Source organism: Lissotriton helveticus, chromosome 9, assembly GCF_964261635.1.
Source record: "Lissotriton helveticus chromosome 9, aLisHel1.1, whole genome shotgun sequence".
In the NCBI taxonomy this organism is placed as follows: domain Eukaryota; kingdom Metazoa; phylum Chordata; class Amphibia; order Caudata; family Salamandridae; genus Lissotriton; species Lissotriton helveticus.
This window is the reverse complement of record NC_136070.1, coordinates 1,160,895,056-1,160,921,993: the sequence shown is the minus strand read 5'-3', so window position 1 is coordinate 1,160,921,993 and position 26,938 is coordinate 1,160,895,056. Positions and strand designations below refer to the sequence as shown.

The following is a 26,938-nucleotide window of genomic DNA, read 5'->3' as shown; positions in this document are numbered from 1 at the left end:
CAGTGCTTTTCTTTCTAGTGAGTTTAACGTGATGCTCCTGGGTCATCCCAATATGTACTATGCAAACCAAGTATCTTCTCCGCTTACTCTGTGTATCTGATGGAGATCACATTGAAAGACTGTCTTCTGCACAAGGTAATACAAATGGAGCAGATGGACCTGCTGGGCCTCTTAGCGGATGTAAGCACTACTCCACCAATGGAACAAGCGGTAAGATTATGTATTCAGAAAAGGTTAGACGTCTGGCTTCCTGGTGCTGCAGGAATGAAGGATGGGTCCTCGTAGCACCTGTGAGCCATCAGATAGTGGGAAGGAAAATGCTTGAATTTCTCAACAACCAATCCCTCTACACAATCTTTATGTCTAGACATCTTGACATCGACAAGGAGTACCAGCATCTCGAGGAATGACCTAGAGGTCCCGAAGTGGAATCAGATCTGGTCACTAGAGGATATGAATTGCAAGGAAGGGCATCTAACTTCAATCTGCTTCGCCCTGAGGTGAACCCTCTCTTGTCCAGACTGACTTTACAACTTGTGATGGAGAGAGAATGTGGGAGACAGATAAAACCAATATTGTGTTCATCCTTCCAGGACTTCTTATCGCCACAGGAAAGCGGACCTATCAAAGTGTCAGCATGATGTCCTTAGAATGAATGGAAAGAAAAGTATTCTTACAGCAAAAAAATACAGAAGTGTGACACAAAACACCGAATGAAGAGAAAAAAGAAAAAATGACACCCCTATCCTTTTAGTCCCCCCCTCAAAAAAAAAGGGTGCAGTAAGGTGATGCTTTCACCCATACTTATTTTAGTTTTAATTTGCCAAAATGAGGAAGAAAAGCTAATGCAAACATACCTGACCAGTCAATCCATAGTGCATTGCCTATGGACTTTGGGTGCGGATATATGGCAGCGAAGTTTGAACATTTTGCTTTTCTTGTGTTGCAAACAGATTTACTGTTAAAGTACCACATTTCTGAGAATACGTTTGCAGAGCTTGCCTGTGAAGTTCCCACTCATGTAATTGCTGTGGTGCCCATGTTAACAGGTCTCCACATCGTTTTCTAACCTATGAGATGTTCCACTAAGAGGTGTATGATGTGAGTAGTCTAGTGCCAAACCTCTTTAGCAAGATGGGAAAGGCAACATGTGCCCTCTTGCTTTTTAATGTAAAACATTGCAGTCATGTTGTCTGTTTTGATCAAGACTTTTGTTCTTTGTCACTGCATAGAACCTTCTGAGTGCCACAAATATGGCGAGAAACTTAAATAATTGCTATGTTTGGTCTGTTGGGCATAATCACACGTCCCTGAAATGGTTTTGTTTCCCAGATGTGCGCCCCAACCGAAGAACAATGCGTCTGTGGTAATAGGTAGCAGCGGAAGGTCTAATAAAGGCTTTGAGTAACAAGTTGTTGCTGTTCCACTGATGGAGCGAGATTTTGAAATATATTTATTTCTGCTCGTGAAGTTTAACTTCCATAATTAATTATTATTATTAATAAAGTGTGCGGTGAAAATATTAACCAACCTAGAATAAAAGTTGCATCCTCATGAACACGCGGGAAACTAATATGTGTGCTCATAAATGTGCAATATGTTGCATTTGCATGTGTGTGAAAATAATGAATTAATCCTGTCTTTTGTCATGTCAGAATTAAATGCGGCCGATTATTTATGGCATGTGCTTATTTCTGTGTGCTCATGTTTTGTTTTTCTGTCTTAAATGTTGCACGAATGTGTTTGTTGCTTTCATTTGCCTATGCTAGGTAACATAGATTAATGGGTTAATAATTAGCAAAGGTGGGTGGGTAACAGAACGAACTTTATTTCTTGCATTAATTATTCTTTTGTGTTTGTTTATGCACTAGTTTCTGGAAAAGAGGCTTGAGGCCTAGTTCGTCTTAATGTGCAGTTGGCAAAGTTCTGCTAAGAGTAAGCAAGAGCCCAGTATGGAAAAATCCTTGCCAAGTTTCTGAAAGAAAGAAATGCAAACGTGGTGGTGCAAATGAACTGACTGTACTTTTGGTCAGTGTGGCCAAGGCCAGGAACCGGCAGAGAGATTGACAAGCTAAGGAAGTCGCAGACACTTATATTAAATGTTGCAAACTGGAGGAAGCTTCGTGACTTGGAATAAAGGACAATAGACTCTTTAAAAAGTCGGAACTGGGCTCCAAAGAATGTGGTGACACTATGGTCTGTCACTTGTCAGCCAATGAGGACTCTGAATGGCAGAAAAGTATTCAATTTTACTGAGATTAGTTAGTCAGAAAGGTATAAAAACTGTCCCTCTGGGAGGGGGAGCGCTGCTGTTTGCTGTTTTCCAGAAGGGCGTATCGTGCTGTTGGACTTTACTTGGAGCACGTAAGAAACCTTCTAGGCTTAAATACTTTCCCTTTTCTTAAATGGGGCAAGTTTAGCTAGGGACTTAGGGTTTAGATGATGCCAAATTATTTCAATTTGATTTATGTTATTTTGATTAATCTTGAAACTGTCATTACCTTCGCTAAAAACTTAATAATAATGATTGAATAAAAATACTTTTAATGCACTTTCTTTAAATAAATAATACTCTTTAAAAAACAAGCTGGACTTGTTATTTCATGTGTCAAGGTTACCATTAGCAGATCTATTGGGACAGTGGCTTAATTAATTATAGGGATTATCAGGTGTGATGAAGTCGGTTTTCTGTAGATGTATAAATGTATATATTTTGTGAATAGGTTTATTAATTAGGTCACATGATTCAGTTGCTCAAAATATGTCACGTTCGTTTATGGGCCTTGTATAAGAATTATGATTAATGGGGAGTATTGTGGAGTTAGGTAGCGTAGTTTATGGCATATTTTCTATAGGGCCGCTGGATCAATTAACTGGTAGCAGAGGATGGTTGCTATGGTAATACATGGTAATTACATAGGATCGATGTTTAACACATGTTGAGTTTTGCTCATTTGTTATATGTAGTCGAAAGGTTTTTTCCTGTAGTGTGAAAAATCCTAGTTGTACAGGTACAGAGTGGTGTGACACGAGTGAAGTTACACAGAACATTTGATCTGTTTCAGAATAGTGGTGTTATTATATCACTAGTGTTTTGGACGTACAACACATGTTAGGGATATAGGTGTATTAGGGAGAATGTATAGTGAGGATTATCTATGAAATCGTAGCTTTGAGTATAGGGACTGAGAGCCCGTTCTAAAACTCATTGCGAAAAGTGTCATAGATTATATCCAAACTTGAGTGAAGGGTAAAATAACGTTGTTTATTTTACTGGCGATTCAGGATTTCTATGCGGGTTAAAGTCCTGCCAGGATTTCATATATATGTGGTTAGGGAACCTTTCCGTTTGAAAGTGCGTAAATGATTTTGTAATTCCGTTCGAGTCAAACTTTGAATTGCTACTTTATGTGCATTCAGAGGGAAACGAGTTCGTTATTACTTGTTAGAAGGGTAGGGTAAAAGTTTACTTTATCAACGAATGTATATTCTGTGAGAATAGCGTCGTCTATTCCACGCAAAGAATACTTGCATAATTGTAAAAACTGTCCTTTATTTTAGCGAAACAGACCAATGAGTTCTTTTTGTCGTTATTAATTGAGTTTCAGTAAAAAGACGTTCTTAAAATGGTGCTGTGAAAAGTTTTTGTGAAGGAGGGGTGAGCTCTGAGACACGAGAAGCCGCAGCGGCTGTGTACGTCACAGGATCCGCGCTGTGATTGGTTAACATACGTCACAGCTAGCGTACTGATTGGTTCATGTGACTGACGAGCTGATGGTTGATTGGTTCGTTGAGAAAGCAGTAATTCTATTGGTTGAGCAAGGTGGTGACGTAGCTTAACCGGATTGGCTTGTTGGTGTGTTTCACGCACGGATTGGCTAGTTTAGCGGAATTTCTGGAAAACATTTATGATCATTTTAAATTGAACCAATTTGATTAAAACATGAGTTATTATTATAAAAAAGAGGAGAAAAAGCTTACATTGCTCCAGAGATTTAAAAATTTTATTTCACCAGATAAGAAAATTGAAACGCGAGGTGAAAGTTACTTCATAAATACAAAACACCCGCAGCTTATATGGAAGGTGAATATGGTTATCATACTTGCCTTTGGTTTGATGCTTGGATGCAGTACACTAAAAATGACGGCGTTTTAGCTTGGCCAGAAGATGGTTCATTTAATATGAGAATTTTGAAGAACTTAAGAGAAAAGATGACAGCTCTTGTGCCAAAGCCCAGACCGATTCAATTTGAAGCTTTAGTTGAATGGGAGGATGAGATGTTTCAACTTCAGCGGGAAGCTAATGGCATGATAAGACCTCCAAATTCATCAAAATTTAAACATGAAACTCATGAAGATAGAATGCGTCGGTGGAGACAGGCAGATATGTGTGATGGTTTCTACATAGTGAGAGAAATGATTACAGAAATACCAGGTCAAAAGAATATCCAAAAGAAAAATAATACTATTGTTGAAAACGAATCAGAGGACCCAGTTCTAGAAGATATTTATTTAGTAAATAAAAAACAGACTCCTTTAAAACCAGCTTGTTCTTGGTCTACTCCGATGGTTTCTACTGGAACTACACCGAGTGCACCTCCATTAAATGAAGAAACACCCAGATTGTATCCAAATAATTCTAAGTCATATGAAACTCCTATGAGGTTAGATACAAGAACGAATTCTAGTATTTTTGATGAAAGTAGAAGTTTTTCTGAAACCCCAATGAGAAGAGAAACTTCTGGAAAAATGATGGGAGATAGTGGAAATGAGGAAGTAAAAAAGAATTCAGAATATTTACGATCAAAAGAGGAATTAATTCGACAATTAACTAAAAGCATGGAAGCAGTGACAGTTCCAGTAACTATTGGTCCTGTTCAACCTGTTGATCAAGGAGAAATTAAGCAACCAGGTTTAACAATTCCATTAAATGCAGAAATTCAAAAAGTAGCTGAAAGTTTTTACTCAGAATTAACTGAAATACATCGAGAAAAAACAAGGATGCCCGATTTAACTTTTAATCCAGATTCATTATGCAAAACTCCAATGGGTGCTGAATCAGATACTGAATTATCAGAAAAAAACGGATTCTACTTCAAAGCTTGATGTTGCAAGACTAAAGGCAGATTTAGAAGAGTTAATAATTGGCAAAATTGGTCCTGACAGTTTGAAGCTTTATCAAGATGATGAACTCCTGTTCATTTGCAAGAGCATTCAATGGAAAACAAAAAATAAATATGATCAATTAGAAGAATTAGCTGCAGAATTAGAAATTGATATTAGTAAACAAAAGAATTTGGAAAAACACTACAGATTAGAGTTTTCTGAAAAAGATATTGGAAATTTCAATGCGATGGGAAGAATTATGCATATAAAAGATTTGATTGTGTACATCAAAAAATTGGGTGATTTGAGTAAATGGAGAGTGAAGTGGACCAAAAAGAAGGAAGAGGAAAGGCAAGAAAAGTTAGCAAAACAATTCCCAATGAGAGAAATTGCTGGTGGTGGTTATGTTCATGTTCCCTGGTCAAGACAGGACATTTTGTTATTCACAAATGATTTCCCTTGGCTGAGAGAAAAGCCAGTGGAATGGTATCGTCAGGTGGATAGATTCATCAAAGTATCGAAGGTTCTGTGAATTTATCTTGATGGATTCTTTGACATAGTTGTCCCATCAGATCTTTGGACAGAATGTAAAATTGCTGTGAGTTGGCCCAAGGTAGAACCAGCTCGGGACAAAGAGACAGGTGCCCCATCATCAGAAGTCATGGGACTGTATGACAAAGTGATTTACTGGTTAAAACAAAAGATTCCTCCGAAAGAGGTAGATTGGGTAAAAATAGACAGAACAAACCAGGAGCCAAAAGGAATCAGTTCATTCATTCTATGAAAGGTTATTATTGGTTTCAAACAATACAGTGGCTATGAAAAATTAAATGAAAAATACATGAGTCACTTCATTACAGATTTGTTTATGGTCTTAGACCTGAAATTGGTGAAATGATCAGAAATAATATTGTCGGATGGCAATCAAATTCAGTTGAGATTTTGAGAAAGGCAAAATACTGTAGTGATGAATTAGAAGCAAAACAGAAGAAAGAAAAAGCAATGTGGGCACAAGTAAAGGTAGCTGAACATCAGATTGCTAATTTAGAAAATAAAAATGTAAATTTCAACCAGAATCAGGGTCAGGGAAAGTTTAAGGGAAACTTTAATAAACCTAAATTTAATGTTAATATTGAAGAGCTGAAACAAAAATTGCCTTGTTTTAATTGTATACATAGAAAACAATGTCCCAATAGGTAAAATTGATAAGGTCAATTATTCAGGCATGCACATCGCATTGCAAGCAAGGAAGAAAAGGAGAACACTCATTTTGTTTTTAAATCAAGATATTCAATCATCTTCTATTATAATTATTTCTTGGTCGGTAATATACAGTTAGTGGCAGCACTGCATAAAATGAATTAAATGACAACCAAAACAGACTTGGTGCTCTAGAAAAAGTGACTGTGGTGGTAGTGGCGACGCAAGTGCAAGGGTGAACAGCATGAAAACGGCGCACTGTGACTCTGGTGAATAATATATACAGTGAATGGTTCAAATCATGTGACTGAGTGATATCACAGATTAAGATGATTTATTTCCATTATGTGAACCACGATTGGACGAGTACGCCTATTAATAGGCTGTGGGGTCGACGGCGTTTCGATCCAAGTAAATCAGGATCGTCATCAGGACAGGGTTGTTCAATTTAAGGCGTGCTGGGGATTACCGGTGTGGTATGCGACCGGGGAGGGTCGTCTGAAATTATTTCCAATATGCGTGGGGGCACAGCAATGAGCCCCTGGCGGCCGGTTCAGTCCGCCCAGAAATTTAAATCCGCCCAGAAATTTTAAAAATGCATCATTAAATCCACAGATGCAGAATGATGTAAATCTGCAGCAACAGCTACAGCGACAACTTAATGAATTGAGTCTTCAGCAACAGCTACAGTGACAGTTAGTGAATCGGCAGGGTCAGATTCCACAGCCTCCTCTTCCAAACTGCGGAGGTGTTCAAAGGTTTAATTCTGAGACAGGATTCTGCGGTGGTGATCAGGTAATTAGAACACAAAGAGCAAATGTGTCAAATGCTTCTGGACAATTTTTGTTAACAGAAAATCAAGGGAGTGATTCTGGTGACTACTTATGACGGTGCCTGAGAGAGGGGGAAGAGTGTGTACTTGGAGCCACTCTTGAGGTTGACCAGTCTGGTCCATTTGTAAATGGTAAAGTGAATGATGTAGAAATCACTTTTCTTGTGGACACTGGTGCTACCCGTTCTACTGTTAGATCAGTGGAAATTGAAAACCTGCCTCTCTCTGGAGATACCATTCAAGTAGTTGGTGTAACGAATCAGCAGATTAAAACAGATTTGACAGAGCCTGTGAAAATAGAAATTGGAAAATTCAAAGACAAACACAGATTTGTAGTTTGTAACAGCATCCTGTCAACTTGCTGGGAAGAGACATCCTATGCAAGATGAACTGCAAAATATATTGCTCACTGGAGGGTATTGAGCTACAAACCATGGAGGAAGATGGGCTATATAAATTAACAATGTTAATGGTCGAAGCAGAAAAAACTAAATTATTTCCTGTCTTTGACAAAGAAAATTTACCTGAAAAATTAAAAAAGAGTTAAATCTGAAATTTGGGACTTGTCAGGAAGTGAAATGGGTTTGATGAAACATGTTGATCCAGTTAAAATTACTTTGAAACAAGGAATAGATTTTCCAAACATTCCTCAATATAAAATGAAAACTGAAACAATTGAAGGTGTCATTCCTGTGATTGAAAAATTCATAAAACAGGGTGTCTTAAAAGAAATCGAGAGCAGTCCTTGTAATTCACCGATTATGGGAATCAAAAAGCCAAATGGAACGTACAGAATAGTTCAGGATCTGAGAAAAATTAATCAGATAGTTGTTCCTTGTTGCCCAGTTGTTCCAAATCCAGCAGTGATACTTTATCAAATTCCACATGATGCAGAGTGGTACACTGTCATTGATCTGTGCAATGCTTTCTTCACTGTTCCATTACGTCCAGAGAGTCAGGAAATATTTGCATTCCGGTTCCAAGGTCGCACACTAGCATGGTGTCGTATTCCTCAAGGGTATACAGAGAGTCCTTCTATCTTTAATGAATTGTTAAAGAAATCATTGGAAAATCTAAATTTACCTGGAAGATCAACATTGGTCCAGTACATTGATGACCTTCTTGTTGCAGCAAAAACAAAGGATAACTGTGTTACAGATACAATTACTCTTTTGAATCACTTGGCAGATGAGGGACATAAGGTTTCACCTGCAAAATTGCAGTTTTGTAAGCAAAAAGTAAAATATCTTGGTCACAGAATTGCAAAGGGAACAAGGCAAGTGACAATTGAGAGAATTAAAATGATTCAAGGAATGCAGCCTCCAAAAACACAGAGACAGGTCAGAATGTTTCTAGGAATGGTTGGCTATTGTCTTCAATGGATTAGTGGATTTTCGGTAGTTGCGAAACCACTGCAGAGACTGACAAAATCTGACATAAGAGATCCAATTGTCCTTACAGAAAATGAGATGGAAGCCTTTGAAAAGCTGAAAAGAAGTCTGTGTGAAGCTCCTGCTCTGGGCATGCCAGATTATGAGAAAGATTTTGAGCTGTACTGCAGTGAAAGAGAAGGATGTGCATTGTCTGTGTTGATACAGAGACATGGTAAATTGAGAAAACCAATTGCATACTTTTCAGCAGTGCTTGATCCAGTTGCAAAAGCATTACCAGGCTGCTTAAAAGAAGTAGCTGCAACTAGTGTAAGCCTTGAACAAAGTGAAGGGATCATAATGGGATTTCCTGTGAAAGTGTATGTTCCCCATTCAGTTGAAATTCTTCTTACCAGAAGTAAAACGCTGCACTTAACTAGTAAAAGACTTACAAAGTATGAAAAAATTATTCTCGGATCAGATAATGTTTCGATAGCAAGATGTGTGAATTTAAATCCTTCCACATTATTGCCTGATGGTACTGTTACAGAAATCAGAAACGAAATTGATGTTGACCATGAGTGCTTGGATGTTTTGGAATATTGTACCAAGCCAAGGCAAGACATTAAGGATGTTCCATTGCCTGTTTCAGATCGTGTTTATTTTGTTGATGGTTCTTGTCTGAGAACAGAGGAGGGCTTTTTGAGAGCAGCTTACTCTGTCTGCACAGTCGCAGATGTTGTGGAAGCATCATGTCTTGAAGGAATTCGTTCTGCTCAAGTAGCAGAATTGATTTTTTTTTTTTAAAGCTTTTATTCGACATTTTTGCCATAAAGCCAACACATAAAATACATTTATATACATGGTAATTTTTTAAAACAAAAATATCACTTGTGGAAAGTTCAGTACATGCATATATTATTTCTTGGAAGGTCACAAGTTATTTACAGTTATCATGGGAATACATTACTATTACACCATACATAAAAGGGTTTTTTCCAGTTTGTAATTGATTTACAAGACCTAATGATAAAAAAAGAAACAACTATTTACATCATTTAAATAATTAAAAAATGCCAGTAGTTAAAAAAAATGCTAAAATTCATATTTTTAAACCATATTTTTTCCTAATAAAGCAGACACTATGGAGGTACCGACTAACCCCAAAGGTTATCAACCGGTCAGTCGAACATCTAAGCAGTCTATCAGCCTCTTTGTATGAACGTATACCCAAATTTCTACAAAGAGGTTTGATCCATTTCCTACGTTGTGATGCATATACTGGGCAAAAGAATAGAACATGTGCCTCATCTTCAATTTGTTTCAGCTCACACAATTTACAATATGGATCTTCCCCACTGGATTTAGAGTTTCCCCAACGGCAAGTGTTTGCATTTATTTGTAGAACCCCATATCTGTATTGGAGGTAAATGGTTTTAGCCAAAGGTGGTTCAACCTCGTCCATAAATTGTTCAGATATAGGGGTATCTTTGAATTGCAAAAATTTGAGTGTTAGTGAACCAGTAGTACGCTCATATACATTAGTATTTATATAATACCAATAAGCATTTTTTACCTGGTCTTTACAGTTTGTTTGCAAAGTAATTGGATTTTTCCAAAAGTGTGATAAACCTATTTTTGTAAGCCATGAGGATATATGTCTCAGCCACTTGATCGAGTTAAAAGTGTCCAATTCCATAATCTCCATTAATCCAGCTCTATAATCTGCAAGTTCCGGGGTAGACCATAATCTTATCCAATAAAGCAAAGGCCTCAGCCAACACAAATAATCTGTACGTTTTAAGTTAATATCTAGAAAAACGGGAATTAAGGGTGTTCTTACTGGCAATTTCAATAGGCGTCTACAGAACATATTCTCATCAATTTCAAATATTCTGTTTGAATAAGGTCCCCAAATCTCGGCGCCATATATTGCAGCAGTTTGAGCTTTAGCTCTAAACACTTCAATCGCCGGGGTTATGGCTTTTGAAGTGCTACCTCCATGGATTTTTAGAATAGGGAGGGAGTTATGCTTGAGTGTCAACCTACTTTTTTCTAGTTGTTTTGTCCAAGCCAGTTTGCTGTCAAGCCTAATACCCAAGTAATCAAAAAACTCCACGTATTCTAGTTTAATATTGTTTAAGGCCAAATTAGGTTTTCGGGGGATTAATGGCCATGTACTTTGTCTTTGATGAGTTAATTTCTAACCCCTTTAAATCGCAGTAACTGTTAAATTGATTTATTAAATTTTGTAAGCCTTTGGGTGTTTGGGATATTAGAATTGTATCATCTGCAAATAACAGCGCTGTAATTGCCTCATTGCATAGTTTTGGTGAATCATGATTACATTGCGCCAGATAGTTGGGGATGTCGTTTACAAATAGTGAAAAAAGGGTCGGGGCCAGCACGCAACCTTGCCGTACCCCCCTCCTAACTGGTATGGCTTGAGTAAGTTCACCATTTCTGCACCATCTTACTTTTGCAAAATTATCAGTGTGAAGCTTTATGAGGTTAAACAGCAATGCTTCCGGGACCCCCATGTTTCTTAAATTATCCCATAGGAGTGAGCGGGGGACAAGATCGAACGCTGAGCGTAGATCCATAAATGCTACATATAAACTACACTTCTTTATTTGAATGTATTTCCAGCAAATACACATAAACCTGTGTACCTGGTCCACAGTGCTCGTCCTATTTCTAAATCCTGCTTGAAATTTTGAAAGGATTTTAAATTCCTCAACCCAATCTAAAAGCCGATTTAAAATATGTCTGGCAAAAATTTTTTGTAAAATGTCTATTAAACTTATGGGTCTGTAATTACCTGGATTATAGCGATCCCCTTTTTTGTAGATAGTGACTATTTCCGCCCCTTTCCATGATTCGGGAATCGGAGTTCCTAACAAAATGGAATTACATAAAAAATTTATGTAGGGGCACCATACTTCAATGTTGTGAGAGAACAAATCCCCTGGTAATTTGTCAGGGCCTGGTGCCTTACCGGCCTTAACTGCCTTTATTGCACACAATGATTCTTCGATACTGAATTTTATTAAGTCAGTGCAAGGAGGAACGGATCCAGTGCGATTTTCAACTGAGGGCACCCCTGGCAAGTCATATAGTTTTAAAAAAATGGTCATACCAGATTTTTTCATCAAGGAAAAAGTCTCTATTAGAGCTACCTGCTGTTTTATTTTTTGATATCAGGCTCCAAAAAGTGCATTGATCATGGTTTTTAGCGGCAATTAAAAGATCTTCCCAGATCGAATCATCCCATTCTTTTTTTGCCCTAGAGAGGAGGTTTTTATATTCATTTCTACACTCTCTTACCCTCATCTGATCCTTAGATTTTACAGCATTGATTAATTTGCCTTTGGCTAGACGACACTGTTTATTATACCACGGTGTCTCTAGTTCCAATTGCCTTCGTGTGTTGCATTTGATATTATTGCAAGTTTTACTCAGGAGGGGGATTAATGACTCAACTAAATGATAGTGCATTTTAAGGACCTCTTGGGATCCCAAGGTCAAGTGATCATATAGTGGGATAATATCTGAAAAGGTATTATAAATGCCCACAAGTACGTCTTGTTTTGCCAAGATATGTGACCATTTTATAGCTCTCCTGTTATTGGAAACCTCAACCTCTCCCACCTCCATGGTTAATTCTGTACCACCATCAGTTTTTATGAACGGTTGAGGAAGTAGCCCTAGCTGAAGGGGGAAGTGGTCACTTTCCGGTCTATTCACGATAGTAAAGGCCAACAACAGATGCCACAAATTAGTAGTAATCAATACAAAATCAATCAATGATTTTGATGCACCCTTACTAAATGTATAGTTTGCTGGCTTATCTGGATCTAATCTACCATTACATGCCCTTAGATCGAAGGATACCGTTAGTTCATATATCTGCATGGCTGCCACTGAGCTTTTTACAGATTTTACACTATCTAGGGTGGATATATCAAGTGCCCTATCTTCACTTTCTAATAAATTTTCAAGCCCCAGCACAGGCTCGAATTGGCAGTTGAAATCCCCACCAATAATTATTTTTGAGTTTAGCTCTAACTTACTCAAGTACGAACTTAATTGTTCCACAACCATTGACTCCTTTTTTTGGGGATTAGGTCTATTGTAAATATTTATCAAGTAAATATCCCCCAAGTCCTTCGTGGTAATCTTTACTCCAAGTAGATCTTTGGAAGCAATGTTCAGAGGTGATACCTCAACATTCAAACATATTTTAATCAAGATTAACAAGCCCCCTGAAGGTCTACCTCTTACCGAAGCAGTGGCCCCACAGTGGAAAGTTTTATATCCAAGTCTGTGCACCATGTTAATAGCCCACGTTTCTTGGAGGAGCATGATGTCATGCTCTTCCATGAAAGAGCTCCACATTCCAAAACACAAGTTTCTTGACAGCCCTGCGATATTCCATGATAAGATTTTTAAGTCACATTTTGGGGTAATCTGTACTGAGTTGTTGGAGCAAGCACTACATGTACCCAGTATGCTTGGTGTTTCCCTCTCGTTAGGGTTATCAGACAACCTGCTATTAGAAACCAGACCTTGCTGCTCAATATGTACCAATGATGTCCCATTTTGGTTTTGTGCAATATAAACATTTACTATATCCCTCCCTAGATGATCTTCGAGAGGGCTAGCAATCATGGGGCCAATCTGTATAGTTTCAATTTTGTCAAATACAGGGGGTAGTTGTACTGGGCACAATTTTACACAGTGATTCACTAAATGGTTACCAAACGTTGGGAAAAGTGTTCCACGATTTCCATAATCACCACAATTTTCTATTCCTGTTTGTCAATTACCCCACCATGACCAGTTTTTGTCCACATCCATATTTTCCACATTTACTGGGAACATTCTATCAACAGGAGTCTGAGGATCAAAAAACGAGTATCTGGTGTTTATCGAGCCTGATCGGGAAGAATCTCTAATGTCTTGTGGCTGTTGCATAGGATAGAAATAGCTAAGGTCCCAAGTACCAATTCCCAGTTGGCCTCTCCGTTGGTTTTGGCCATACACAAGATGTGCGACAGAGGGCTCTTTAAAGTTGACCAAAATACAGTCTCCTACTATGTCTTTCGGTCTAGTTCCCAACCAGCTGACTCTTCGGACTTGGATGACCTGGCAATTGACAGAGTGTGGCAAGGGTCTATTTTCTCTCAACCAATATAGAGCCTTATTTTTCAGTTCATCATATGACTCCCTTTTGTTGGTTTTCAAGGGAGGAACACCAGTGAGTACTACCACATATGGTTGACACCCCGGTGGAAGGTGTGCGTTAGGAATCTTTTTCGACACTGGTCTGGCTCTGATATGGCTATTTGCTTGAGCATTATTATCCGAACCACCTTTGTTAGTGCAAGTTATAGATCCTATCACATCAGCTGGATTTTTCGGTGCAGGAGCTATGGAAGTGATGGTCACCTGTTTTGATTTACATGGCGCCGGTTTTGGAGGGACAACCAGTTGATTTCCTCCATCATTTGGCTGTGTGTTGGAAATCTCTGCTTGACATCCCCTCGATACAGTGATAATACTATTCTGGTCCAATGCTTTGTTTCTCCTAGGAGGTCCAATTTGTTGCGTAGTGTTTGGGGCTGTAGGACTTGATTCCACCCTTGTAGTATCTGCTCCAATCTTAGAGTGTAATTTTACCAAGGTCTTTAGAGAATAGAAATTATCTAATGAGACTTGCTCAAATTTGTCCAAGCGTTCCGATAGCCCTTTTAATCTTTCGGTTAATGGGATCAGCAAGGTAGTCATGAGCAATTGTATCTGGTCAAGTGAAGGTATCCCAGCTGATGGGGCTTTAGGGAGGTTTGTTAACTCTTTATCCGACACTAGGGGTTGTTGTTCACTTGTGTCTAACCCACTATTCGTCGATTCCATCTCTAAAGTTTTATAATACGTGCCCCTGGCCATATAGTTCCTGCGTATCCTCTTGAGAGCTTTTCGCGGAGTAACCAGTCTCTTCCTTTTTACAGCAACTCTATTTATTTTGTGCACGGGAGATATTGTTACAACTTGCTCTGCAGGTATTTCATGTACTGATATTACGGGCAGAGTCAAAGGATCAACTACTGTAGTGGCAGAGCTATTTCTTGTGACAGGGATACCAGCCTTTCCGTTTGTGGATACCTGCTCAGAAACAATTTCAAAAAAACAATTTTCTTGTCTTGGGTCAATAACACAAGGTTGCAAGTGGCTGGTAGTTGTAGAATATAAAGGTTCTACTGGAATAATGTTACTTGGAGATTTAGCTTGTGCTAGAGTTCCCAACGAGGAACGTTTGTGTTCCAAGTAATCACGTGATAGTCTACGTTCAGCTAAAATGATTTCTTTTTCCACAACAGAAACAGCACGGGTAATAAAGTTATCCATAGTACATATATTTGAGTTCCCCCCGCGTTTAGAACTTCTGCCCGAGCGAGTAGACATTGGGGAATATGAAGACATATGAAATAATAAGCCAAATTTCCGATGTTATAAGGACCACACAGAGAGTCACTGAAATACCTGGAATGTTAGGGGGGTGGCCCGTCCCGGCCCCTGACGGCCACAGACGGCCCGCCCTTTGCCCGGGCTTCGCCTGTGTCCCGCCTGCGTCCCGCAGAGCGCACTCTCTCCTGGTGTTATAGGAAGGGTGGCGGGGCACGCAGGGGGGCGCTGACCGGATGTCACGTGGTCAAGCAGGGACTCCTGGGATAGTGAGTCCCTGCCGCGCTACCCCTGCAGCCTCCACAGATGTACCGCGCTCACGGCTCTTCCGGGGATCAGGCAGTTGAAGTCGGCGTTGGTGGGTCCTCCCACGAGGCGGCTCCCGCGAAGCGGGAGCGGCAAGCAGTTCTGGTCAAAAGGGGACAGGTGAGCAATCAGACAGCTCCCACGGCGAGTCCGAATTCAGGAAAAGGGTCACACTGGGCAAGGCTTCCAATTCCCTTTTACCGGTTTGCCGGCGGGGCGGGGCACGCAGGGGGGCGCTGACCGGATGTCACGTGGTCAAGCAGGGACTCCTGGGATAGTGAGTCCCTGCCGCGCTACCCCTGCAGCCTCCACAGATGTACCGCGCTCACGGCTCTTCCGGGGATCAGGCAGTTGAAGTCGGCGTTGGTGGGTCCTCCCACGAGGCGGCTCCCGCGAAGCGGGAGCGGCAAGCAGTTCTGGTCAAAAGGGGACAGGTGAGCAATCAGACAGCTCCCACGGCGAGTCCGAATTCAGGAAAAGGGTCACAGCAGAATTGATTGCTTTAATTCGTGCATGTGAAAGAGCAATAAATTTGAAAATCACAATAATAACTGATAGTCCGTATGGGTACGGAGTTGTGCATGATTATGGACAGCTCTGGTCTCAGAGAGGCTACTTGACATCTGCAGGATCACCAATCAGAAACGCAAAATTAATAAAAAGATTCATTGATGGCATTCAGTTACCAGAGAAAATTGCTGTTGTAAAATGTGCAGCTCACCAGAAAGGAGTTGATTTCATTACCAAAGGAAATGCTTACGCAGACGAAATTGCTAAGTACTGCGCAAGAAACAATTTTGCAATTAATCGGGAAAGGAATGATGAGCATGTTTTGAATTCATTAATGCTAACTTCAATAGTTGAGACATGGCAAGAAGTCAAAGATTTACAGGATGAAGCTGATGATGAGGAGAAAAACACATGGTTGAGAGCAGAATGTAGACAGAGAGATGAGGATGGAGTTTGGACTTACAAAGATGGCAGAGTAGTTTTACCAAACTGCATGATTGCTGACATGGCCAGGATGTATCATGGCCTGGGACATATTGCTAGGGATTCAATGGTCAGACTTTTCAGAGAGACTTGGTTTAATACCAAATTCAGAACGATCGCAGAATCTCTTTGTCAGAGGTGTTTGACTTGCCAGCAAATGAACCCATTACGGAAAACTGTTGTGGGAATGGGAACCATAGGACGGGAGGGTGGTCCATTCACCAGGTTACAAATGGATTTCATTGAGAAGCCATCACATAACAAACTGCATTATGTTTTGGTGTTTGTCCGTTTGTTTTCAAGATGGGTGGAAGCATTTCCTACACGTCACAACGATGCAATTACTGTTGCAAAGTTACTTTTGAGGGAAATTATACCAAGGTACGGTTTTCCGGTGACTGTGGAGAGTGATCGAGGAAGGCATTTTGAAAACAGACTATTAAAATTGATTTGTGAAGCCTTACACATTGAGCAGAAGTTGCATTGTGCATACAGACCAGAGGCATCTGGAGTTGTTGAGCAAATTAATGGAACGATAAAGAACAGAATTGCAAAGATGTGTCTAGCTACAGGCATAAAGTGGACAGATGCTCTTCCACTTGTTCTGATGACTCTGAGAAGTACACCAGATAAAAAAAAACAGGTTAAAGTCCTTATGATATTCTCATGGGTAGAGTTATGAGACAGGCATTCATACCAGTAGGAAAATTGTTGACTATTAATGATAGTGCAATTTTAGAGTATTGCAGGAAACTTTCTGATGTCGTGACTTCTGTGTCTAATCAGGTGGGAACTGAAGTACAGTCAAGAGAAAAAGAGCAAGCTCATGATTTGTCACCTGGTGACTGGGTGAGGACAAAAGTTCACCGGAGAAGAAACTGTTTGGTACCAAGATGGCAGAAAGCAAGACAAGTGATTCTTGTGACAACTAATGCAGTGAAGTGTAGAGGCATAAAAAGGTGGATTCATGCTAGTCATACCATTCGTGTGCCTACACCTGAAAATTCTGATGAAGAAAGTGATACCACAGCTGATTCAGATTCAGAAGAAGAATCAGAAAGAAATCCAGATTCTGAAGATCGACAGGCTGGTCGACATCTGGAAATTTCAACTGTGAATGGAGAAACAAATGAAAAGGATTTGGAGATCATAGTTGTAGACTCTGAAAATAATGAAGATCTACTAGAAAAAACAACAATAGAAGAGTCTGATCAAGCTCAGTATCAAGACCAGGAGAGTATTGAAAAGCAGAAAAGAAGCTCTGAAAGCAGGAACAAGAAATCCGAAGTTGAAGGTAATTGAAGAAGAGGAGGAGAACGAATTACCAAGTACCAGTTATAGAGATGATGTTCCTAACGGAGTGAGGCTGCCTAGTAGAGAAGAACCTGAGTCCAGAATTGAAATTTCAGACACTGATACTGATGAGAGTGATGAAGATTCTCAAATAAGAAAATTCAGAAAAAGAGCTTGGAGAACAGACTGTAATGTGACTGAGCCAAAGAAGAAATTACCAAGAAAAGGTGATAATTGGCCGAGTGAGAATGAAGGGCTGAAATTTAAGTTGATAAAGAAATCAACGGAACAAATAAATGAAATAACTAGTCAAAAGGATCCTGAAAAGAAAAGTGAGACAGGGAAGAAAATAGAGGTTATTTCTAGAAAAACAAAGAGAACGCTAAGGCCGAATCAAAAATATAAATGGAATGCTGCATACTGGCCTTTATCAACAACAGATCGCCAAGATGACCAGGCGGTTTTGACCTCTGACTGGGAAAGCAGTGCTGTAGCGCTTGCATGTGCAACTGAGCTCGTGGCACCATCTCTATACATGATGCCGTCATTCCGAGCAGTCTTATTACAGTTCTTACTGATAGTGCAAGTGTATGAAATGTTATCACCCTCTGCTCACTGGGGAATGCGAGCCCCATGACCATGTTCAGTATTAATCCTAGAAATGTGAGCCAGGAAATAGTAGTAGTAGTATCCCGGGGACACCGCTACCTTAAAACGACTCAAATCTGTAAGTGAGAGTGTCATACCCAGGAAGTGGACAATAACCCAGGCACCCACAAATATAAGAACAGTTTGAGGACTATAGGTTGGACGGTTTGACAATGCTGTAGGTATTTCAATAAGATACATCTCTAGCATTCAATAAGACCTAAGTGGAATCAGAAAAAATGTATTATTAATATTTAGTATTTCTGAGAGACTGTCAGCAAACGTGTGTTCCGCCCCTTGTGCAGCATGCAGACTTGGGTTTTTTCAAAGCTAATGACAAAAGTGGTCTGAAAACACCACCATATTATCGATGGCTGTAAAGGCACGCAATCGAGTTAGCAGAGGCAGTATGTGTGCTATGCTGATTTAAATAGTAGTGTTTATAGCAAGTGTATGAATCAGGCATCTAATATGTTATAAGGCCACCAGGCGGGTCAGAAAACGGAGCAGGATCTCGTTAGGGTAAAGTCGACAGTGTTTTTCTTCATGGTTTAATCGCAGAGTGCCTCTCATGAAATCAGATGGAGGAGCAGCGGGTCTCTGCAGTCAGGAGTTAATATGCTGATTCACTCATGCAGATGCTTTATATCGCTATGTCTCAGGTGTCTAGAATGTGGATGTTAGACTCCAGTTTTTCCTCAAATGCAGCTTTTCTTCAGAATGGGAGGAAGTGTGACATCTGTGGAAAGCACTAAGCTCTTCGGACAGTCTTTCTAAGATTGGTGACTCCGAAGTCACTGAAACTGGAATAAAAATCTTAGATTCTGGTTTGTTTTGACTTTGAAGCTTACGAGGTTGAAGCTTTATGTCCCACTGGAATGTTCAGCACTGACTTTGTTTTAGTCTGCTCTCAGGGATCCGTTATTTTGTCTCGGCTCCGACTGAGACTCAATGCGGCAGTGGGCCTACAAGCCTTCGCTCGGCTGTCTGTCTGGAGTGTTGCTCCACAGCACGATACTGTTTTCAAAGCATCTTGTTCCCAAGTCTCGGTCAGTAATAACGGACCTCAACAGTTCTGTGTAGGTGGTGCTGACCTCTTCGGCTCAAAATGTTTGTGTTCTTCATGAGGGCCTCTAATAGGAGTACCTTTGGGAATGTGATTTCTTGATGTCTTAGTGGTTCTAAAGGACCCAGTACTTCTCAGATGTTGAATTTCCAAGAAGCATTCTGAAATGCGTCCCACAATTTTCTCTTGTATATCAAAGTATTTTTTTTTTAACACCTGAAAGCTTGACAAAAGATGTACTGTAACGCCTGGTGATTTGGAGAAAGGCCAGAGACACTTTGAAATAAAATGTGGGCAGAAACCAAAGGGAGTGCCCACCATCTGCCCACGTTTTCCAACATCGATTCCTTGATGATTTTAACTCAATTCTTCGAAATAATTTGATTGAAGATGTGGTGATATGATTTCAATGCAATGTTTTACCAGGAACCAACAAGACTATGCAGGACCCGACATTTATGCACAGAAATTCAACAGTATCGTAGCAGTTGATTTTCCTAACCCGATGGCAGGTAATACTATAAGGGTGGACCCGAAGCCCATGTGCATTGTAGACAAAGGTAGTAGTCACTCCACACCTCGTGACTCTAAACATCTTCAAATAAACACAATCTGCAATGTCCAGACCTAACACTAGGTTGCAGGGGTATGCACAGCATGTGCTCTTAACATGCTTTTTCTGGCTCTTGATGACTCAAACGGGAGGACAGAAGTTGTTCTTCAATGACATAAGATGGCTGTTCCAAATGCTAATGAGTACGGTATTGCCACAGATCAGAAAGGTAACACTAGCCCTTAGTTGTCGTGAAGTCCTGGGAGATATGCCTTTGCTCCAGAGAGAAGAAAACTTGGTGGCAGGATGTATGGTTCTGCTAAACTACAAAGCTCCTGAATCTGAGGCTGCAATGTTGTGGAGTAAAAGAAACGGTGGCATTCAAGAGTTTAATGACAATATCACACTGCAGTGAGGAATTCTTGTAATGCTACAGTATATAAGAAGAAACTATGTTCTAGGCCTTTGACAAGCAGGCTTTAACAGTAATGAGCCACTCAGTCAAGCTGCTGATGGTTTTACCATATGAGATCTTCAAGTAAAGCTGCTGAGCTCTTGTAATTATCCATATTTATGTTGTCATTTAGGAGATAAAAAAAAAATCCATGAAGGAATTTGAGAAGATCTGTGCTAAGATTGGGTCCTGAGGGACACAGGTTACGGGAATGGGTTACAAAGTGTAGGTGTTCATTTGAATCATCTAGTGTCTGCTTATCTGGGTGGAAGCAAACCAATGCAGGACCTTGCCAGTGAACCGGATTGTCAACTCTGGCAAATACAGTGGAAAGGAAAGGGTGGAGAGACCGGAGTTGACATTGCAGTTGAAGCCATGGGCACATCAACCACCTGAAGGTTTTTATTATGCTACACAAGGTCACAATTTTGACCTTCAGTACAGTTGAAAAAAAAGTGCAGGTCTCGATACAAGAATACAATTGGAAAGAGACTGCCTTTTTAAACAATTTGTCTGAGAATGGAAGTCTGTATTTCGCTATACTAATTTTCAACACTAATCCTTTATGGGTTCCAGAGTAGCGTGCTACTCGCCAAAAAAGCGCTTCAACACCCCATCAGGGAAAAGAAGCGCTATATAAGCTATATAATGCAAATCTTTTTACCTCTTCTATCCCTCTGCTATCCTTGGCACTCCAAATAACTGACTAATATCCACCACTCAAATTACTTTTGTATTTCACTATACTAATTCAACACTAATCGTTTATGGGTTTCCGGAGTAGAGAGCTACTCGCAATAAAAGAGCTTCAACACCCCATCATGGGTAACACGCGCTATATAAATACAAACCTTTTTTCCCCTCTTCTATCCTTCCGTTATCCTTCTTAATCCAAATAACTAATCTATCCACCACTCAAATTACGTTCATATTTTACTATACTAATTCAACAGAATCCTTTATGGGTGCCAAAAAAGCGCTTCATCGCCTCGTCAGGGGTAGTAAGCGCTATATGAATGCAATTACAATACAATACAATAAAAGAGCAAAATTTGCGTGGCAGAAAGGGTTTGTCAAATTTAAGGAGGTAACCACAGAACTATGTTGCTCCTTTTCACAAATAACTCCTATGAGATTTCGATATTTGTATTTCAGTTTTGGCGAATCGGAACCCTCTTCTATGAATGGATTCACTATGTTGTCTGCAGAGTACATATCCACTTCACCTGCCTAAAGACCTGAGAAGTCCGTCCTGAAATATGACATTAGTCGAGTTGTTGAGCAATCTTTCTGAAATTGCACAATTTATGGGTGGAGTCCCTGATAATCAAGGAATTCCGGTGAAAGGAATGCAAATGGCAGCTGCTCACTTGATGTTGGTTAATCTACGGAAAGCGTCAATTGTAGGCGAGGCAAAAACCTAGTCCTCATATTTCAACCTCCAAAACAAAAGGAAAATCGAAATTTTATTTATTTTATTTTTAAAGTTTTATATAGCGCGAACAAGATCTTTGCAGATATCAGAGCGCTTTACAGACGAAGGGAGCAACCTGAGAGTAAATAACAATTGGGGTGAGGAAGGTACATGCGGGAGCATAGAGATACATCAATAAAGATACAAGTACGAAATCCGCAAACAAATCTTTTTTACACTACTTGATTTTCAAACCAACCAACATTGCTTCAATAATGAGTTGCAGCTGTTGTATCAGACAGTACAAACCTGTAGAAAAAAAACTAGCATGGTGGATTGTTGGTCATTATCACATTAGAGCCCTCTGGTCCAGGTTAACAATAATCCGTTTTAAAAAAAAAAAACTTGCAATTCTAAATCAGGCCACTAGATGGCAAATAACGCACAGCATGGTATTCTGTAACAAAATGATGCTGCAAAAATAGGTTTCCTTCTAGTGGATGACTAGAACCTGAACCACTTCATGGGCAGAATAAAAATCCAGGCACGTGTCAGTCTAATGAAGCGTGAATATTGCACAGATATGCAAACCAATGTGTACAGATGATGAGACCCATGGTTGAGATGGGCGGGTTTTCCAGATATTATAACCCCAGCAAATGGCTGCTCTTCCAAGAAAAGTATGAGCCGTGTCCTGTGAAAAGAAGTACTCTCGGCTTGCATATGGCAGACAGTGATAACTGCAATGATGCAAAAATGCAAGAACATCGTTTTAAGATTCACACTTATCCACGTCAGATATTCACCTAGTACACAGTCAGTCATAATAGAGGATACATCCCATACAAGCTCCAATTGCAATTTATTAAACACACAAGAAAGTCAAACAACATTCAGGACTTCCGGTAAAAAAAAAAAGCGGTGACCCTCCCGGATTCAGCCATATATGGAACCTCCTTTAGTAATAACCATAATGAAAGGTATACTGTATACGTTTCCTACGCCGCTAGATGATTATTTTGTGATCCGCCAAACAGCTGAAATAGCATTAGTGTGTGACAAAGAGCTTGAATGTTTAGGGTCACCAGCTGGCTATCCTCCAGGTACCACTGGTGATAGATACTGTATGCTCAGGCAACACTAAAGTTATGACACCAATGGCACTGCTGCAGTATTATAACACTAAGGCTATAGGACAAAACTGAACGAATCCACAGAAGGCCCACTGACAATAATGACACTGCACTACTAGACCAACCATATCCCTACAACCTTATTAGTCCAATGACAAAGATCTCTATAACGCAACAATACTGCAAAAACACGTCAAACACATCAAATCTACATTAGTTTAATAATATGCTCCAACACAACTTCAACGCGAAAACCATACCAGACAGTATATTAATCACAATGGTAATTACGCAAAAACCGCAAAAATACAACTAACCTAAACTATTACTTGTGCATTAGAATCAAATACAACACCACACCACCAAATCCAATATGACATAGCAAGAATAATCAGAAAGAACAATGCAAACACACTAGCACAAACACCACCACAATATTGCTCCCAATTTCGCACAGCGGAAAATTCCTGGTGATCAGACACGAGTAGATCCACCGCCAATAATGACACTGCAAACCCATTCCATTTGTCAATGCTTCCTTACACATCCTCAAACTTCACAACTTCGAGCTGTAGACAGGATGAATAAGATAAACGCTAATGAAAAGTGCCATTACAGGAACAATATTTACAAAATTACTAAATACATTTTAATCCAGCTAGAGTTTTATACTTTGACTTTGGTAATAGTATGTATTTTTACAAGAATTACAGGAGTTTTGTTAAAAGATTGGTCACGCTTCTGTAAATGGAATAAAAGCTTTGTATGGCAGTCAAATATTTAAAACACTATTCATATGCAGATACACACAAGCAGCTGTTTTTTAGCTTTAAATGCATCTTCTGTATATCCAGCAATACTAAAATTAAAAGGACCACATCCAAGAAAGATATATATGGTAAATATTGTACCTTCAGTTCTTGCAGCTGGTCAGGTTCAAAGAGTTTGGGAGATAAGGCTTGGGCCAGAAAAGCATCAAGTTCTTGGCGACGCAATATTCGAAGTCCAGGCCACTGCACCATATACCTGTGATCAGAAGTTGGGTTCAGCACTTTAGAAAATACTTACAATAACTATATAAAAGTCAAACCTAGTGCTTGTTGACCAGTGTTTCTGTGAGTAACTACACTCATTGCCATAGATGTTGCCATTTAACAGGGCATGGACTCATAATTGCTATCTTTAAATCGTGGTTCTTACAGTACTGATATTGGACATGATGCCTATATTCCCAAAAATACATAAAATGTTCACCACCGAATCAATGGTTTTAATTTGCATGTGATGAAAGTGCATCATAATGGCAACGTGTGTAACAACTATTTACATCATAAATCACCTGGCCGGGAAGGAGGGGTGGATGTACACGTCTAAAGAAACTAGTCGACTAAATCCACACAAGTTTGTCATCAAGACCTGAAGTACCAGCATAAAAAATAGTTTCACTGGTAGGGTTCTTAGCCCTCCTCTCCCATCCTTATTCCGAAGATGCATGCGGTAAACCAGAGAAAATACAAACCAGCAGAACCATCAAACTAGCTTAAAAATACCTGTCCAACCAATAGGAAATAACAGTAGATTGCGGCAAAGAAAGTATGTATAGGGGAAGAAACGGTTACTTACCGGTTACAGCAGTTGTGCAGCATGGCACTCTTTTAGATAATCATGTGCATTATTCCATCACCTAATAGTGGGTTTTGGAGACCTGTTCCTCTCCTCCTTTTCGAGGATCCACCAGGAGTCTTCAACCTGACCCTCTAAATCGTCGAACTTGAGTCACAACAGCCCAGAATGCAGCTGCCATCTTCACATTTTATTTCTTTTCTGATGGTGATTTATTTTTTGTTACGCTTCCACTAACTTTATATTAACCATGAACCCTCTCATTCGCATGTTAACCCAGAATAGTTTCATGCTGTAAAAACTATTGCTAAAAGTAACTAAGTAGTTTAATTTGCAGTGTGAATCTATGCTGGCTTCACTTCATCAGCGTACATTATGTTACAGATTCAGCCCCTTCCGGAGGATTTGGCAGTGAGTGGCTGTTATAAAGTAAATGTTTTAGAACGTTTTGCCCCACCTGTGCTTGAGTGTACACCTAAGGGTTTAGTGAATGCGTGGGCCGATGACAATTTAATTGCAAGACATATATCAGTCATCAACACGTTGGCCAAGTAGTCCACTGCTGTAGTCATTTCTCTTGTGGAGTGGGCCCTTGGGCTTGTCTTGAGGTCCTCCACATTAGTGTATAACACACATGAATAGTTTGCAGCATCCGTCATTGGTATGCTTCGTTTTGATAACCAAATCTTTCACCCAAGTCGCACAAGTTATTTGTGGCACAAGCTGCACAACGTGGAGGTCGGTTTTTAATCAATGATTTAGTCTCTTGTATGTGGTACATAATCGCATTTTATAAACACCGTTTTCTTATTTACATTAACTACGCTGTATAAGATTTATTACCCTCCTGTAGGAGGCCATCTTTTTCCATTCTTGTAGAAAACCGCCCAGTCTCTCCCGAGCTGTATTGAGGGTGATTATTTGCCCGAGTCGCTCAAGTCCCTTTATGCTTGAACATTTTACTTTGCTCCGCACGAAAGGACTGTATTCCCTGTCCTTGTCCTGGTCGCTGCCAATAGAAGGGCATACTTGTGACCCTCATCATTGGTCTGTCTGAAGCTGTTGTTTTTTAGGTCGAGCTGGCGTCGACTGTGCACATGCGCAGTCTCGCTCGCGAGATTTTATGATTTAAAGGGAGATTCACTAGCGGGGCTTTAAGACCCGCCTCTCTTTCCCATTGGCTGGCATTACCTTTTATGCTAAACAGTTGCCAGCCATTGGGAAAGAGCACTTGGTGACGTACAGTTTTCTCTATTTCTGCCGTCCCACTTGGACGGACTGACCTGACTTCCTGCTGGGGGAAAAGGTTTGATAACTTTATGGGGCGCAACAGATGGCCCCATAAAGAAGATAATAGACCTTTTACACCAGCAGGAAGTCAGGCCAAGTCCGTCCAAGTGGGATGGCAGAATTTTTTAAGATTAGGTACCTGAAAGATAATGCATTGTTCACAGGATATCTCACGTCTACGATTCCTCAAATACTCCAAAATGTTACATTTATCATGACTCACCTGTGCATGGCACATCTCGTACGTATGTGCTACCGCTTGGATCTCATGCTTGGAAGAGCCTGCATAGCTCTCATGGCACACACGTCCTGCCCTCGAGGCCTGGTTGTACACATGCCTGTATCAGTGGGAGATGCCACAATCATGGCGCACACCTACTTTGTAAGATTAATAGCCAGAGGGCCGTGCCTTACAAGTGCTTGACCTTTGCCATTTTTTCCAGCCCCCGTTTGATCCTCTGGTGATATTTAGTTTAGGCTGACAGGTTAGGCACCAGTCAGGTCAGGAGTCGGGGGGACGCGGAGTTGCAGCCATGCCGCAGAGCACGCTGAAGAGCGCCGTGCTAAATTCACCCGTGCCCCACTACCCGTCTCCTCCACCCCCAGGCTGATGCTCTTCCTCCCCTCCAGCTCCCCATCCCGCGCGTCCAGACGTCAGAGGCCACTCCGCTGCTGGAAGTGTTTTCCAGCCTCCCCCCCCCCTTCCCCACCCCCTCGCATTATCTACCTCTGGGGTTATTAATGCACGGAAGGATCGCCCAGGGGTGGCGGGGGTAGAATGAGAAGGTGCAGGTGGCGGGATGAGGGGGGGTCAGGCTCCCTTGCAGTGGACAGGGTGCTAATTTTGTTGGCTGTTGCATTTACCAGTTGCCATGGCGCCCCCTCTCTCGCTCAGTACTCTGGATGTAATTAAAGCCGCATCATACAAACAACGGGGTTAACCCTGTGTCCCTCAGAACCTGGGCAATATGTAGTTTAACAATAAGTGGTTCTGTCGGGTTTCAGCCACATATAATTTGTCCAAAACGTGTCCTTTATACACTTCTCCTGATAGAACCAGCGAAAAACCCTCTGAAATTCTGTAACAATTCTTTAAAAAACCAAAACTCTAAATACTCATTTGTAGTATCTTTATCTCATTTTATAAATCATTTCTATACATTATCTACAATAACTGTCAAAATATCAAATA

The 26,938-nt window shown here is 40.3% G+C and overlaps 1 protein-coding gene across 2 annotated transcripts in view; it reads right to left on the bottom strand.

Annotated features, from left to right (window-relative positions):
- Positions 1 to 26,938, bottom strand: part of FAM120A (family with sequence similarity 120 member A) — a 401,275-nt gene that overhangs the window by 103,193 nt on the left and 271,144 nt on the right. For both annotated transcript variants that reach the window (XM_078661614.1, XM_078661613.1), the window contains exon 12: positions 23,745 to 23,859. In XM_078661614.1, the coding sequence (XP_078517740.1) occupies positions 23,745 to 23,859 (115 nt within the window). The remainder of the gene's footprint in view (positions 1 to 23,744; positions 23,860 to 26,938) is intronic.